This window comes from Herpailurus yagouaroundi, unplaced genomic scaffold (genome assembly GCF_014898765.1).
Source record: "Herpailurus yagouaroundi ecotype Mexico unplaced genomic scaffold, PumYag 216, whole genome shotgun sequence".
NCBI lineage: Eukaryota > Metazoa > Chordata > Mammalia > Carnivora > Felidae > Herpailurus > Herpailurus yagouaroundi.
This window is the reverse complement of record NW_024412447.1, coordinates 7,121,608-7,134,286: the sequence shown is the minus strand read 5'-3', so window position 1 is coordinate 7,134,286 and position 12,679 is coordinate 7,121,608. Positions and strand designations below refer to the sequence as shown.

Below are 12,679 nucleotides of genomic sequence, written 5' to 3'. Positions count from 1 at the left end.
GACATGCTCCTAGGAAAGCCCTTTGCAAGTTCTAAGAATAGGCTAGCCTTGGGAGGAGCCATCTCTCCCCAGACAGCAAGGCCACAAGTGCCAGAGCATCAAGAATGCAGACAATTAAAAAAAAAAAAAGTTAATACAATTGCCATGTGATGAATGAATGCCAAATACATAAATACAGATTCTCAGAAAACACAGAACAATTTTACCTATTTGTCTTGCCTTATGCATGAGCTAGAATGTCCATCACAATGAATGGGGGCAGTGAGAGCAGACCTCTTTGCCTTACTCCTGATCTTGGGGGGAAGAGAGGAGCAGGGTGAGGTGCCATGGACGGGGAAGGGACTGGAACAGTGACAGATGTGGCCAATGAAGAAGGGAGAACAGAAACTTAGTAGAACTTGGAGGAAGATCTAAGGCCGTATTCTCAAATTGTGATCCACAGCTCATAGTCCTCACTCTGTCCCTGCTTCTGATCACACTCCTGACCCCTCCCCCACAGCCACCCCCTGGGCTAAAAAGCTGCATTTAGGCTCTGCCCATCCAGGACAGGGAGGATGCTACCAGGACAGGGAGGATGAACAAACACAAAGACCACACACCATCTGTGAGCAGAAATCATGTCTCCTAATTTCAAGTCTCATAGGGATCCCACTGGGGCCAGGGGCTTGAACATGGCATGGAATGTGCAGCTTGCATCTAGGGAGATCGTATATGGGAGAGGCAGGGCCTGAGGCACCCGGGCGACAGGTACTCTGCCAAAGTGACCCAGAGCCTGTTGAGTAAACATGCCACGCTGCCCAACAGAAGGGGCTGGGGCACCCCCTAGTGGGGTCCAGCCCCCTCCTTGGGTGACCTGGCAAAGAAGAGACTGTCCAGCCAGGTTCCACAGCCAGGGAGGTAAGGTGGGGATAAAATTCAGGTGTCACCCCTCAGACAGGGCAGGCCACCCTCTAGAGGAACTGCCAAAAAGGCAGTCGGTCCCTTGTCCTCTCTTCTGTCCACCTTTCCAGCTGTCACCATTCACCCAAATGTCTTTCACAGCCCAGTGGACTCCATGACATTAAGGCTGCTTCCTGATGGTGCCTCAGTTTCCTGATGGTGAAAATAGAAAAACAACAAATCCACCACCCAATGTTGTAGGGCTGAAAATGAGGCAAATTTAGGGCCTGGCTCAGAGAAGGGGATTCCATGAAAATGCAGAACCTGTCTCCTGGGGCCTAGGAGGAAGTACAAGAAATGCAGACACAGGGACAGGGCAGGGGCTGCCTGGAAGGCCCTGGGAGCAGCGTGGGGGAAAATTAGGACTGAGGAAGCAACTGAGAAAGGAAGCTGGTCTTCTTGCTTCGGCCTCCAGAAGATGGGGCCACTTCCTGTGATGAAATCATGTTCTCCAATCCCCACCATCTACTGAGTAAGCCAATGCCAACCTCATTCTGGGGAGGGAGGGAGCTGAGCCTCCTAAAACCAGCACAGAGAGTCACCAATGGTCTCAGCCCCAATATCTCGTCCCCACCCACCAGCAGTCACAGGCTGGCAGTGCCCTCGATTGGAGACGGTCCAGGGACCGTCCGGAGGGTGACTCATTACTGTTCTGGGCCTTATTTCCCCCCTGCTCAAGGAAGGCTTCCAATTAGCCAGGGCTCTCACAGCTGTGGAGGGAATGACCTAAGGAGCATTATAAAAATACAGCCTCCTGGGGCTTACCCCCCAGAAGGGAGCCGAGGCCCAAGGTTGTGTGGTGCAACTTGGTGGGAGCATCCAGAAGGAGCAGAAGGCTCTGTGGACTCAGCGAGACTGGAGTTTGAGTCCTGGACCTGCCTCGAAAGTCACGTGACCTGAGGCAGGGCTTCTCTGAGCCCTTGGTCTCCTCATCTGTGGAGTGGAGGACAGAGGGGTCTGCCGATCAAGTCTTGCCTCCTGTGGGTCGAGGCATGGGCTCCAGAAGGCCCACCCTCACCTCTTAACCCCAGGGATGGTGTGAGACTGCACAAAAGGAGCTGACCAGGGGAAGGAAGGAGCCTGGTAGGCCTGGGTCCTGGGCAGGGGAACCCCTGCTGGGAGGGAGAGCGTCCAGGTGCAAGTTGGGTGTCCTTGGTGCATGGTGCTGGGGTCGAGGCCATTTGATCACCAGTGGGTCCCTCCTCCTTCCTCTGGGGAGGTGTTAGCTGGGCAGAGACTCATGGCTGCCTGTCCTCTGGCTGGAAAAGCCAAAGCTGGTCCTGCTGCAGCCCCTTCACCTGGACGACAAAAAGAGGCCAGGAGATGCCGAGAGCCAGTGAGAAGGAGAGCTGGAGAGACAGAGACTGACTCCTGAGGAGAGGTGGCCAGGAGCTGAGATGGAAGAGGCAAGGCCACAGATAGCCAAGGTCAGAACCATGGCCCTCCATGTGAAGAAAGAAGTTGGGGGCCTTTCTCACGGCTCTCTGTGCACTGACCACAAGGGAGGCGCTTTTGCAATGTAGAAAAAGAAGAAACCAGATTGATAAAGGAAGTGCTGGGTACTCCGGGGGCCCGCGAGTTTGGGGAAGCTCACCCTCCCTTGCTCTTCCGAAGGAACCTGATCCACGCTTTCCACGTTCCTCTGGACTCCCCGAGGAGGCACCTCTGTAGGGCCTGCCCTCTGGCCTTGACAGAGCTGCTTGGCTTCTCCTCTCCTGGGAGGAGAGTGAGACCATGGGTCCGTCCCTGCTGCTGTCCCTGCTGCTGCTGCCGGCATCTCTGCAGGCTGGTGAGTGTCCAGGACACCCTGGCTCTGCCCCGAGGGCCAGGAGTCCCCAGGAAGGGCTGTGGCTGGGCAGCTGGAGAAGGGGTCTGCTGGGGTAGCCGGCCAGGCCTCCCAGCTCCAGCGGGCTGCTCCCATGGTGCCAGGTCCTCCCCAACCCTTCACCCTCCTCCCTACCCCAAGCCCGGCAAGGGGGACACCCAGGCCAGAGGGCCAGTCCTGCCATCTGTCACACTTGGTGTGCTCTGTGAGTGAGGGTGCCAGAAGGTCTGGGGTTATCGTCCTCATCTCTCCCAGTGGCTCAAAGTCTCTCCTGTCTCTCCTCCAGGCAGCTCAAAAGCATGCAATCCAAACACTGACTTTGGGATCAACCAACCAGCGTCTCTCTCAGCCCCCGAGGGTGGTTCCACCTGCATCTCTTTCTCCTACTTCCACTGCTGGGAGTTAGCCAAGGATCCCAGACTGAGTATAGCCGTCAGACGGAGAGACTTCCATGGAGAGGTCATCTACAACAGCACTCAGCGTTTTATCCATGAGGATTACAAGAACCGGATCTCCCTGGACTTGAGAGAGGGTCAGAACTCTGGCACCCTGCGTATATGGAACCTGCGGAAAGAAGATGAGAATAGGTACTTTTGCCGGGTCCAAGTGGAAACGCTAAGAGACGGCAAACAGGTGTGGCAGTCCATCCCAGGGACCAAACTCACCATTACCGACGGTGAGTCCAGCTGCCCGGCAGCCACCACACCCACCCTGCAGGGTGCCCTCATCCCCCAGGCCTGGCCCAGGCCCCAATCTTCCTGCTCACCCCTTCTCTCAAACTCCTCTCCCCACCCCTCTCCCCTCCCCAGGCCTCTGCCAACTTTACTCTTTCTCCTGGATCTCCCCAAACCTGGGCTGCCTTCCTTGCCCATCCCCCTCACTGCCCCCTCCGGAGCCAGTCCCCACCCCGCTCCCCCAGCCTCAGCACCTTCCAGGCTGCCCAGGAATCCTCCCTTCTTGCTTCAAGCTGGGCCTCCAGTCTTGCCTCCCTCCCCTCACCCCACGCTGTCCAGGTGGACTTGACTTCTTCAGGGCGTGGTCTGCCTTCCCTTTGTCCTGTGTCCCTGTGAGTAGCCCCTGCCAGCCCCCAGTCTTGTGTCTCCCGACAGTCGCGGGCTCAACCCAGCACACACAGCAGGTACCCAATCATGACCCAAGACCCCTGTCCCCTGGCCACGCCCCATTACCTCTTTTCCCAGTCCCCCCTGCGTCCTTCTCCTGCTCTGCTCCTCGGAACCTGGCCCACGACGCTCCCTGCCCCAGCCCCTTCCCTCCTCTCCTTTTCCATCCCTCTCTTCCCCTCCTCTTTACCCTCCTTGCCTCCCCCCACCCCTGGTCCCCACCTCTGCCTGCACCGTCCCCATTGTCCACTCAGATCTTGCTCCTCCATCCTGGCCTTTGAGACATGCCATCTACAGCAGAAATATGGCGGCTGCCGCTTACCATGCACTGTGTCAGGTTGAACAACTAGGTGTACGTCACCCTGGTTAACAACCTTCCCCGCGACCCCACAGTAACAGTAGGCACTGCTCTTATCTTCCTGTTACAGATAGGGAAACTGAGGCCCAAAGAGCCTAAACGCCTGCCCAGAGCCACACTCATGGCGCAGGCAGGACTCGAACCCCGTTTCACCCCCGAGCCTCCACTCTTAACCTAGTAGCTGCTCAGCTTCACAGCTGACCTGATCCTATTGTTGTCTTCACCTATTTTAACCCAGGAACGGGATGTGTTACAGCAGCAGATCTTCCCATGTTACCCAGCAGGCCTTGGAAACTTGAACCTAGGTTTGTCGGTCTCCAGAGCGGTTGGGGAGGGAGCCCTTCCCAGGAGCAGGCACTAGGGGATGCACTGTCTGTAGAATATTATCTGTAGAAATATTCCTTAAAAACTAAAAACCCCAGGTCTGCTCTTTATAATCACTTGCACTGACAATTCTAACAACGTATCACTGCTCCTGTGTGGAAGGACACTCTCTGTGCCCCCACCCTTGGTAAACCACTGTCCCATCTGGCCACCGTGCTGGTTTCAGAGCAAATAGAAAGTGGCTCACAACCTGAATTTAGCAAGACAGCGTTGGATTTCTATTTCTGGCACCTCCTCCATATTGCCTTAAATGGCCTTTTTTGAGAGGTTTCCCTCTCCCCAGACCCCTCGTCCTCCTTCCCTGATCCTCCTAACTTTTCTCATTTCTCAGTTCGGTCACATTTACTATGAATTTTTCATCAATAAATTAATTTTTCTTTAAAAAAAATTTTTTTAATGTTTATTTCGTTTTGAGAGAGAGCGTAAGCAGGGGAGGGGCAGAGAGAGAGGGAAACACAGAATCTGAAGCAGGCTGCAGGCTGTGAGCTGTCAGCACAGAGCCCCATATGGGGCTCGAACTCATGAACCGTGAGATCATGACCTGAACCAAAGTCGGAAGGTTAACCGACTGAGCCACCCAGGCACCCCAATAAAATAATTTTTCAATTAATACAATTAATTGGATATTCATGCTCATATTAAAAAATATAGGAAAGTAATAAAAAGAAATGTGTTTTTAATGTTTATTTATTTATTTTGAGATAAAGAGTGTGAGCCGGGAAGGGGCGGAGAGAAGGAGAAAGAGAACCCTGAGCAAGTTCCACACTCAGCATGGAGTCCGACATGGCGCTTGATCTCAGGACCGACAATGACATCCTGACCTGAGCTGAAATTAAGAGTGTGAGGCTTAAGTGACTGAGTCACCCAATGCCCCCAGTTATGCCTTTTTAAAAAAGGCTGCAGGACGTCTCCTTGTGGTAATGTATCAAAATGTACTTATTCAGTTTCCTATTTAAAGACATTTAGGTTGGGGGCGCCTGGGTGGCTCAGTCGGTTAAGCGGCCGGCTTCAGCTCAGGTCATGATCTCGAGGTCTGTGAGTTTGAGCCCCGCGTCGGGCTCTGTGCTGACAGCTCAGAGCCTGGAGCCTGTTTCAGATTCTGTGTCTCCCTCTCTCTGCCCCTCCCCCGTTCATGCTCTGTCTCTCTCTGTCTCAAAAATAAATAAACGTTAAAAAAAATTTTTTTTTTTTTTAATAAAAAATAAAAAAACAAATAAAGACATTTAGGTTGGGGGTGCCTGGGTGGCTCAGCCAGGTGAGGGCCCAACTTCGGATCAGGCCATGATCTCAGGGTTCGTGGGTTTGAGCCCTGTGTCAGGCTGTGTTCTGACAGTGTGGAGCCTGTTTGGGATTCTCTTCCTCTCCCTCACTCTCTGCCCCTCCCCCACTCACACCTTTTCTCTCTCTCTCTCTCTCTCTCTCTCTCAAAAATAAATTAAGTTTAAAAAAAAAAAGACATTTAGGTTGTTGACACAACACAAAGCTGCAAAGAACACCCTTAAACACAGGCCTTTGAAGACTTGTCCAGTATTTCCACAGGATAAATTCCTAGCACTGAAATTACTGGGTCAAAGGGCATGCCTGGGCATTTTGCATTTTGATAGATATTCCCAAATGCAATGCCAACCTATCCATATTCCTGTAGTGCCAATACTGTGTGGGTCCCTCTACTTGGATAAGTAAAAACAAGCAAGTAAACAACACCCCCAATGGCTTATTTTAATCTGCATTTTTAAAAAGTATTGAGAATAACCTCAGCATTCTCATATTACAAGATTTAGATTTGCAAAGTGACATAGGATTGCAAAATTTGGGGCACCAGGGTGGCTCAGCTGGTTGAGCTTCCAAATTTTGATTTGGATTTAGGTCACGATCCCAGGGTCTTGGGATCTAGCCCTGCGTTGAGCCCCATATCAGACTTCATGCTGAGTGTGGAACCTGCTTAAGAGTTTCTCTCTCTCTCTCTCTCTCCCTCTCTCTCTCTCTCTCTCTTCTCTCTCTCTCTCTCTCTCTCTTTCTCTCTCTCTCTCCCTCTGCCCCTCCCACCCCTAAAATAAAAAAACTTTTAATTAAAAAAAAGAGGACAGGGGCGCCTGGGTGGCGCAGTCGGTTAAGCGTCCGACTTCAGCCAGGTCACGATCTCGCGGTCCGGGAGTTCGAGCCCCGCGTCAGGCTCTGGGCTGATGGCTCAGAGCCTGGAGCCTGTTTCCGATTCTGTGTCTCCCTCTCTCTCTGCCCCTCCCCCGTTCATGCTCTGTCTCTCTCTATCCCAAAAATAAATAAACGTTGAAAAAAAAATTTTTTTTAATAAAAAAAAGAGGACAGGGCTAGAGTCATTAATTATTTACACCCCAATACCCTCCAATACTGATTTGAAATTCCTCTAGAGAAAGATTTCAGTGAGAGGAGATTAGTCCTATCAGATATTAAAGCACAGAGGTGAGCAGCATAGAATCTAGACTGCCTGCACTCAAATCCTGGCTGGGGAAACTCTGGTGCAGTGGTTGTATTACTCTGTGCCTCAACTTACTCATCAGTAAAATGACAATAATAATAGTACTCACCCTGGGGGTTGTTATGACAATTAAATGTAATTCATTGAGAACAGATCCTGGCACAGAATAAGGACTATGTGAGCACTAGCACTTGTAATTATTAAGCTGCAATAATTAAAATGATTCGATGTTGTCATATTCATACACAGATAAACCAATGTATTAAAAGAGAAAAGCCCAAATATAGGCAGGACAAAATAGGTCAAAATATATTCAGGAATTTATTAGGTTAAAAACTGGCATTTCTAATCAATGGGGAAAGATGAGTAATTCAATACATGGTGATGGAACAATTGAGCAGCCATCTGAGAAAATGTTATCTCATAATTTGCACCAAAATAAATTCCATGGAGATCAATCAAAGAGTTAAATGGGGGGTGGACGGCATGGGGGGGAGGGGAAGAACCCTAGCATCAGAATAAAGCACGTGAGACTATTTTATAACCATGGAGTAGAGGTGATCTCCCTAAATATAACATAAAACCTAAGAGCCATGAATAAAAATATTGATAAACTCAAATATATACAAATTGTTTTTAATTCTGCAGAGGAAAAAATCACAGTGGTTGTCTCTAGAGTGAGGATGAGGGTTGGAGATGAAGAAAAACATGACATAGTCACTGAGGATATAGAAGACAGTATTTAAGGATTCAACTCAGATGAGAAGCCATAAACTCTGTAAAGGCATCGCCTCATGTTTTTCCTCATGCAGGTTAGAACCCTCTGGGACTTGTTCATTAGGAGTTACGTTCACCTCCTGGCACCAGAGACCAAAAGTAACAGGGCTTAAATAAGACTGAGTTTATTGTTTTCCCTCATATAAAAGGATGAGGAAGCAGATAGCAGAGGACACTGTCCTTAGGCACTCAGGCTTCTATCTTCCTGCTCACTGTTACGGCTACTGGCTTTTATCCTGAAGGTTGCCTCATGATCCAAGATGGCTGCTCAGACTCCAGCCATTATTTCTGAATCCAGACAGGAAACAGGAGGAAGGAAGAAAGGAAAAAAAAAAAAAAAAAAGACTATGCCACAGCTGTCTGTCCTCATTTTAAAGAGTCTTCCTGAAAACCCTACCCACAACTTCCCCTTGAATCTTACTGGCTAGGATGTACTATGTCCCACATCTATCAGTAGGGCAGCACACTGCCACCCCAAATAAAATCAAGGTTCTGTAGCTGAATAAGAAGAAATGAATGGATATTAGGTAAGCTAATAGCATTCTCTGCCATCAGCCACATCCAGAATTAGAGCTGTGTCAGCTAAGTGTGGCATAAGGACAGAGGAACACAGGCGGTCAAGGAGCTAGTGAAAGGGCAGGAGTAGAGAGTAGAGGATGAGCAGGGAGCTTGGACAGCCCAAAAGAAAGTGGATTATTAAGGGACAAGAGTTCAGGGGGTCAAAACACAGATATACCAAACAGGCTGATGATAAAAGAGAGCTGGAAGGAAAGAAAGTTGTAGCATAAAAATGATCCTGGCACTTAATATTTCAGAGTTCTCAATCCCAGGGATAAAAAGGAGTCCAGGGTATGGCTGAGTGGAGTGGAGGTCACTAGAGTTGGGGAGACATAGGAGTCCCGTGTGTTCAGAGGGCTGTCCCTGTCGATGATGGGACCTCCCAGGATAGTGTTGGGTGGCGGAGGGGATGTCTGTGAACCAGGGGCTGATCCTTGGGAAACGCTGTAGACAGACTCAGAAGGACAGGAGGGGAGATGGTGGCAGGGGGACATCAGAGGTTTCAGTGGCAGAGGATGGAGAGGAACTGGCTGCAGCACAGACACCCATTCCAGCCCTGAGGTTCGGCAGGGGGAGGGAGGGAGGGGAAACAGCCGCCACTCCCCTTCCGCTGTCTACCGCCTTTTCCTTCTTTCTCCCCCAGGATGAAGTGCAGGATGACAGCAGCATCCTCTATGCCTCCTTCACCCTCTCCAGCTCCTCCCTGCACCCCTCCCAAGGAGAGCCCGCAGGAGACCTTGTACTCTATCGGAAAGGCCCAGTGTGAGCAGGACTGAATGGGGACTCCCTGAGACTAAGCTGCACGGAGGGTCACAGCTTCTAGTAATAACCCTGGCCAGACACAGACAAAAGCCAGTGGGTGTGGAAGGCCACCAAGGACCAGAAAGAAACAGAGCCATCTGCTTCCATTCCCTCTTCAACTGCCCAGCCCTTGCCCACAAAAATAAAAGTACTAGTAGAATTTGCCTGAAGGCACCTAAGGAGAAACTGATGGCATCTTCTGTCTTTTCCTTCTCGCCAAAAATGAGCTGTGAAAGTAGCTCACACCCAAGATCCCTCCTCCAGGGCTGGTGTTCAGTGACTGCCTTCAGGCCAGGTGGGGGACACCAAACACTGGCAGCCAGCCCAGAGCCCAGACTCTGCCCCCTTATCTAACCATTCTACTTCTGCTACCATAACATGTACCGCGTTAAGTGCATCACTCATGTAAGCATCACCAACAACCTTATACAGTCCTGGATGCACTCACCGGAGGCGTGAAGAGAAGACCCAGAATGGTTAGTGCTTTTCTCAAGGCCACACACCTAGTAAGTGGCTGAGCCAGGTCTGAACCCAGACCTGCCCTTCTCGACGGCCTCCTCCCAGGACTTGGGTCTCACTGCCTTCCCAGATCCCTGTACTGTGCCGGCCTCCCACCAGAAACAAGGACATGCCACAGGGACCGGGGGGGGGGGGGGGGGGCATGGGGAGAGAAGCCAAGGGAAGCATGTGGTTAGAGACGAATGGAACCACTTAAGCCGGTAACCTGTTTTATTAACACATAAACTGCAGAGCCGTGACTTTAGCCAATTGGCCTGTAGCCGAGGAACAAACCCCACACTTAGTAGCTTCTCAGGGACCCTCTGAGGGGCTCTCTCTGCTGCTCCTGTGGAAGCGGGTGAGGCAGGAGCACACAGCTATTCCTCAAAGAAGGTCGTGGTGAACTCCCCAGGGTCATCTCCACACTGTGGCTCCTCCAGCTGCTCCGGCTCTTCTCCAACATCTTCCAGGAGTTGCTCCAGGTCCAGGTCACTGGAGGCTTCATTGTCATGGGGGACACTTCCAGCCTCCTGAGAACACTTTGAGCCTTCTTTCCCCACCATGGGACAGGCCCCAAGATGGGCTGGTGGGGGCAGGCCCTTTGGCTGCATCCTGGCTTATTTGTCCTCAGACAGGCTGCTTCCTGCAGCCTTGCTTTGGGGAGCTTCCCGTTATTTAGCTTGTTCTGTTTTTCTCCCTCCTACAGCTTTGATCCATCAACTCCCATACCACCCTGGGATCCCGGCCCCAAAGCCCTCTGGCAAGACACCTGGAGCTTCATATAGGAAGAGGTGAACAGGAGGGCTCTGAGTGGCACCCCTTTGTTCGCAGAGTGCACAGGATACTGGAACTTCTCCAGAGAATAGGCAGAGACAGACCCTGAAGTCCTGGGCAAGGAGTCAGAGCTGAGAAAAATAGCATGTGTCTATTACATGGCATTTGTAGGCATAACACAAGCTCTGGAGCATTCAGAGAAGTTTTTTTGTTTTTTTGTTTTTTCCTTAGTTTCTGCTCTCAAAGGGCACAATGAGGAGAGGACATTTCCAGAAAAAATTATCAACACTGGGTATATCTAATGTTAAGTGAATAATACAGAGAATGCACTGCAAGAGTTTAAAGAAGAGCTGGAAAAATCAGGGGAGGTTTTTCTGTAGATGAGCTGAGTTGAGCCTGGATCGATGGATGGTACAGAACAGAGGGAGGCCAGCAGGAATAGAGCAGGATCAAAGGGCTGCAGGAGAGAAGGAGTAGAGGAGTCTGGAAGGAAGCAGGCAGTCCTGCCAAACTGGAGCAGGGAAAGTTTGTCTCAGAGATGACTGGACGAGAAAGTGTGCGATATGGAGCCACTGAATATTTGCAAGTACAAGTATCTAATCATATGGGTCAAGTTTTCCTAAGAATTTCCACAAGAGAGTTCAGCAGCGGATCTGGCTTGAATTCAGCACTCAGATTTCTCCCCAGGGTCTATTTCTCATAACTGCTCATTTCTGCCCCCTACAGTTCAGCTTCATTCTCAGCCTCCACTTGGCCCCAGAGCCATGGGCTCTTCCCACAGAGCGGCAAATGACCTATCCTCTCAGGTCAGTGTGGTGTTTTTGTTTTTTGTTTTTTAAGTTTTTGTTTAAATTCCAGTTAGTGAACATACAGTGTAGCATTAGCTTCAGTGTAGCATCACTTCATATAGTGATGTATGTAAATATAGTGATTCCACACTTCCATACATCTCCCATGTCAGTCTTTCAGGAAAGAACTTGACTTTTCTTTTCCACTAGCTCCAGCAAAACCCCTAAGATGACCAAGCCTGGACTAGCTTAGGTGACCTGCCCATTGTGGAGACAGTCAGTGTGGCCAAAGAGATGTGTTGGCTCTAGATGACCAGACCAGAATCATGGGCAAGAGTACCATGTTACGGAAAGTAAGTCGGGACTGGAATTTTTATGTGTACAAGTTGAAAGTGCATAGTTCTCTATAACCCCCATCCCCTCCTTTTCATCCCCCTCATAGCCCTGAAGCTATTGGATCTACACTCCACATATCAGATGGGGCCATGGAGATCACTCAGGGCACAGTGCTGCATTGGTGAGCACACAGCTGGCCCCTACACTCCCTCTGCACACCAGTGGCCTCCCCGCATTCTGTGGCCCAGAAGGTGGGGAACCTGGCCAGGGGCCCCCACACCATGATAGTTCTGAGGCTGGGTGCCCACATCGCCACCTTCACTTCATTTATCTTTATCTGATGACTGGCAGGGATCTGGGCAGCTGTGGCTGCACCGTTGGCCTGGGAACTGTGCACTCTTGTGGTCATCAAACTGGTCCAACACCAACTACGAGTCTATGTATGGCAGGTACTGGTTCACCCTCTAGGTTAACCAGCTCCTCTGAGCTGCCTTTGGTGACCTCCACCTAGCCTTTGTGGATGCCTGGAAAATAACCGTCAGTCTGGCCCTGCCGCCACAGCATCCACCCAGGGTGTCTCATCATCTGCAACAAGGTAGACTTGCTCCTCTCCTTCATCTGCGCCACCCCGAGTGTTTCTGTGGGTTCTGACACTGTGTGGATGGAGGGCCTGGGGCACAGCTGTAAAGAGGGCCACAGCCAGAACAGCATTTCTGGGAGAAGAGCAGGTGCCACTAACTTCTCTTGCCCGAAAGACTACAGTAGTTTCCTAACCAGTCCAGCTGATTCTATTCTTGCCCTACTCTGACCACTTCTCCACTCAGAGTAGAACTTTAGAATTAGTAGAGCAAGAGTAGTTACTTTAAAACATAAATGAGGCCAAGTCATTAGCCTGCTCAAAAGCCAAAGGCTTCTCTCTCAGTATAAATCCAAACCCTTAACCATGGTCCATGATGGCCTGGCCTAATTCTTTGTCCTCATTTGTTGCCACTCTTCCTTGGCACTCTACATTCTAACCCCATAGTCTTGCTACTCAAGCAGGTCAAGCTGTCCTGCCTCAGGACC

The 12,679-nt window shown here is 50.6% G+C and overlaps 2 protein-coding genes across 2 annotated transcripts in view; one reads left to right on the top strand and one right to left on the bottom strand.

Moving 5' to 3' along the window:
- Positions 1-259: 259 nt before the first annotated feature.
- The window catches only part of CNPY4 (canopy FGF signaling regulator 4), an 18,966-nt gene continuing 6,546 nt past the window's right edge, over positions 260-12,679 (bottom strand). The window contains exon 7 of the mRNA XM_040455931.1: positions 260-297. Coding sequence (XP_040311865.1) covers positions 283-297 — 15 coding nt within the window. The 3' untranslated portion in view covers positions 260-282. The remainder of the gene's footprint in view (positions 298-12,679) is intronic.
- Positions 2,088-4,019, top strand: LOC121017603 (paired immunoglobulin-like type 2 receptor beta). Its single transcript, XM_040455928.1, has 2 exons — positions 2,088-2,728; positions 3,051-4,019. The coding sequence occupies exons 1-2, from the start codon at positions 2,674-2,676 to the stop codon at positions 3,785-3,787; spliced, it is 792 nt and encodes a 263-aa protein (XP_040311862.1). The 5' UTR covers positions 2,088-2,673; the 3' UTR covers positions 3,788-4,019.

Coding starts and splice junctions, on each gene's coding strand:
- LOC121017603 (XM_040455928.1), top strand. CDS start 2,674: ATGGGTCCGTCCCTGCTGCTGTCCCTGCTGCTGCTGCCGGCATCTCTG. Junction 2,729..3,050: donor GCCGGCATCTCTGCAGGCTG/GTGAGTGTCCAG, acceptor TCTCTCCTCCAG/GCAGCTCAAAAGCATGCAAT.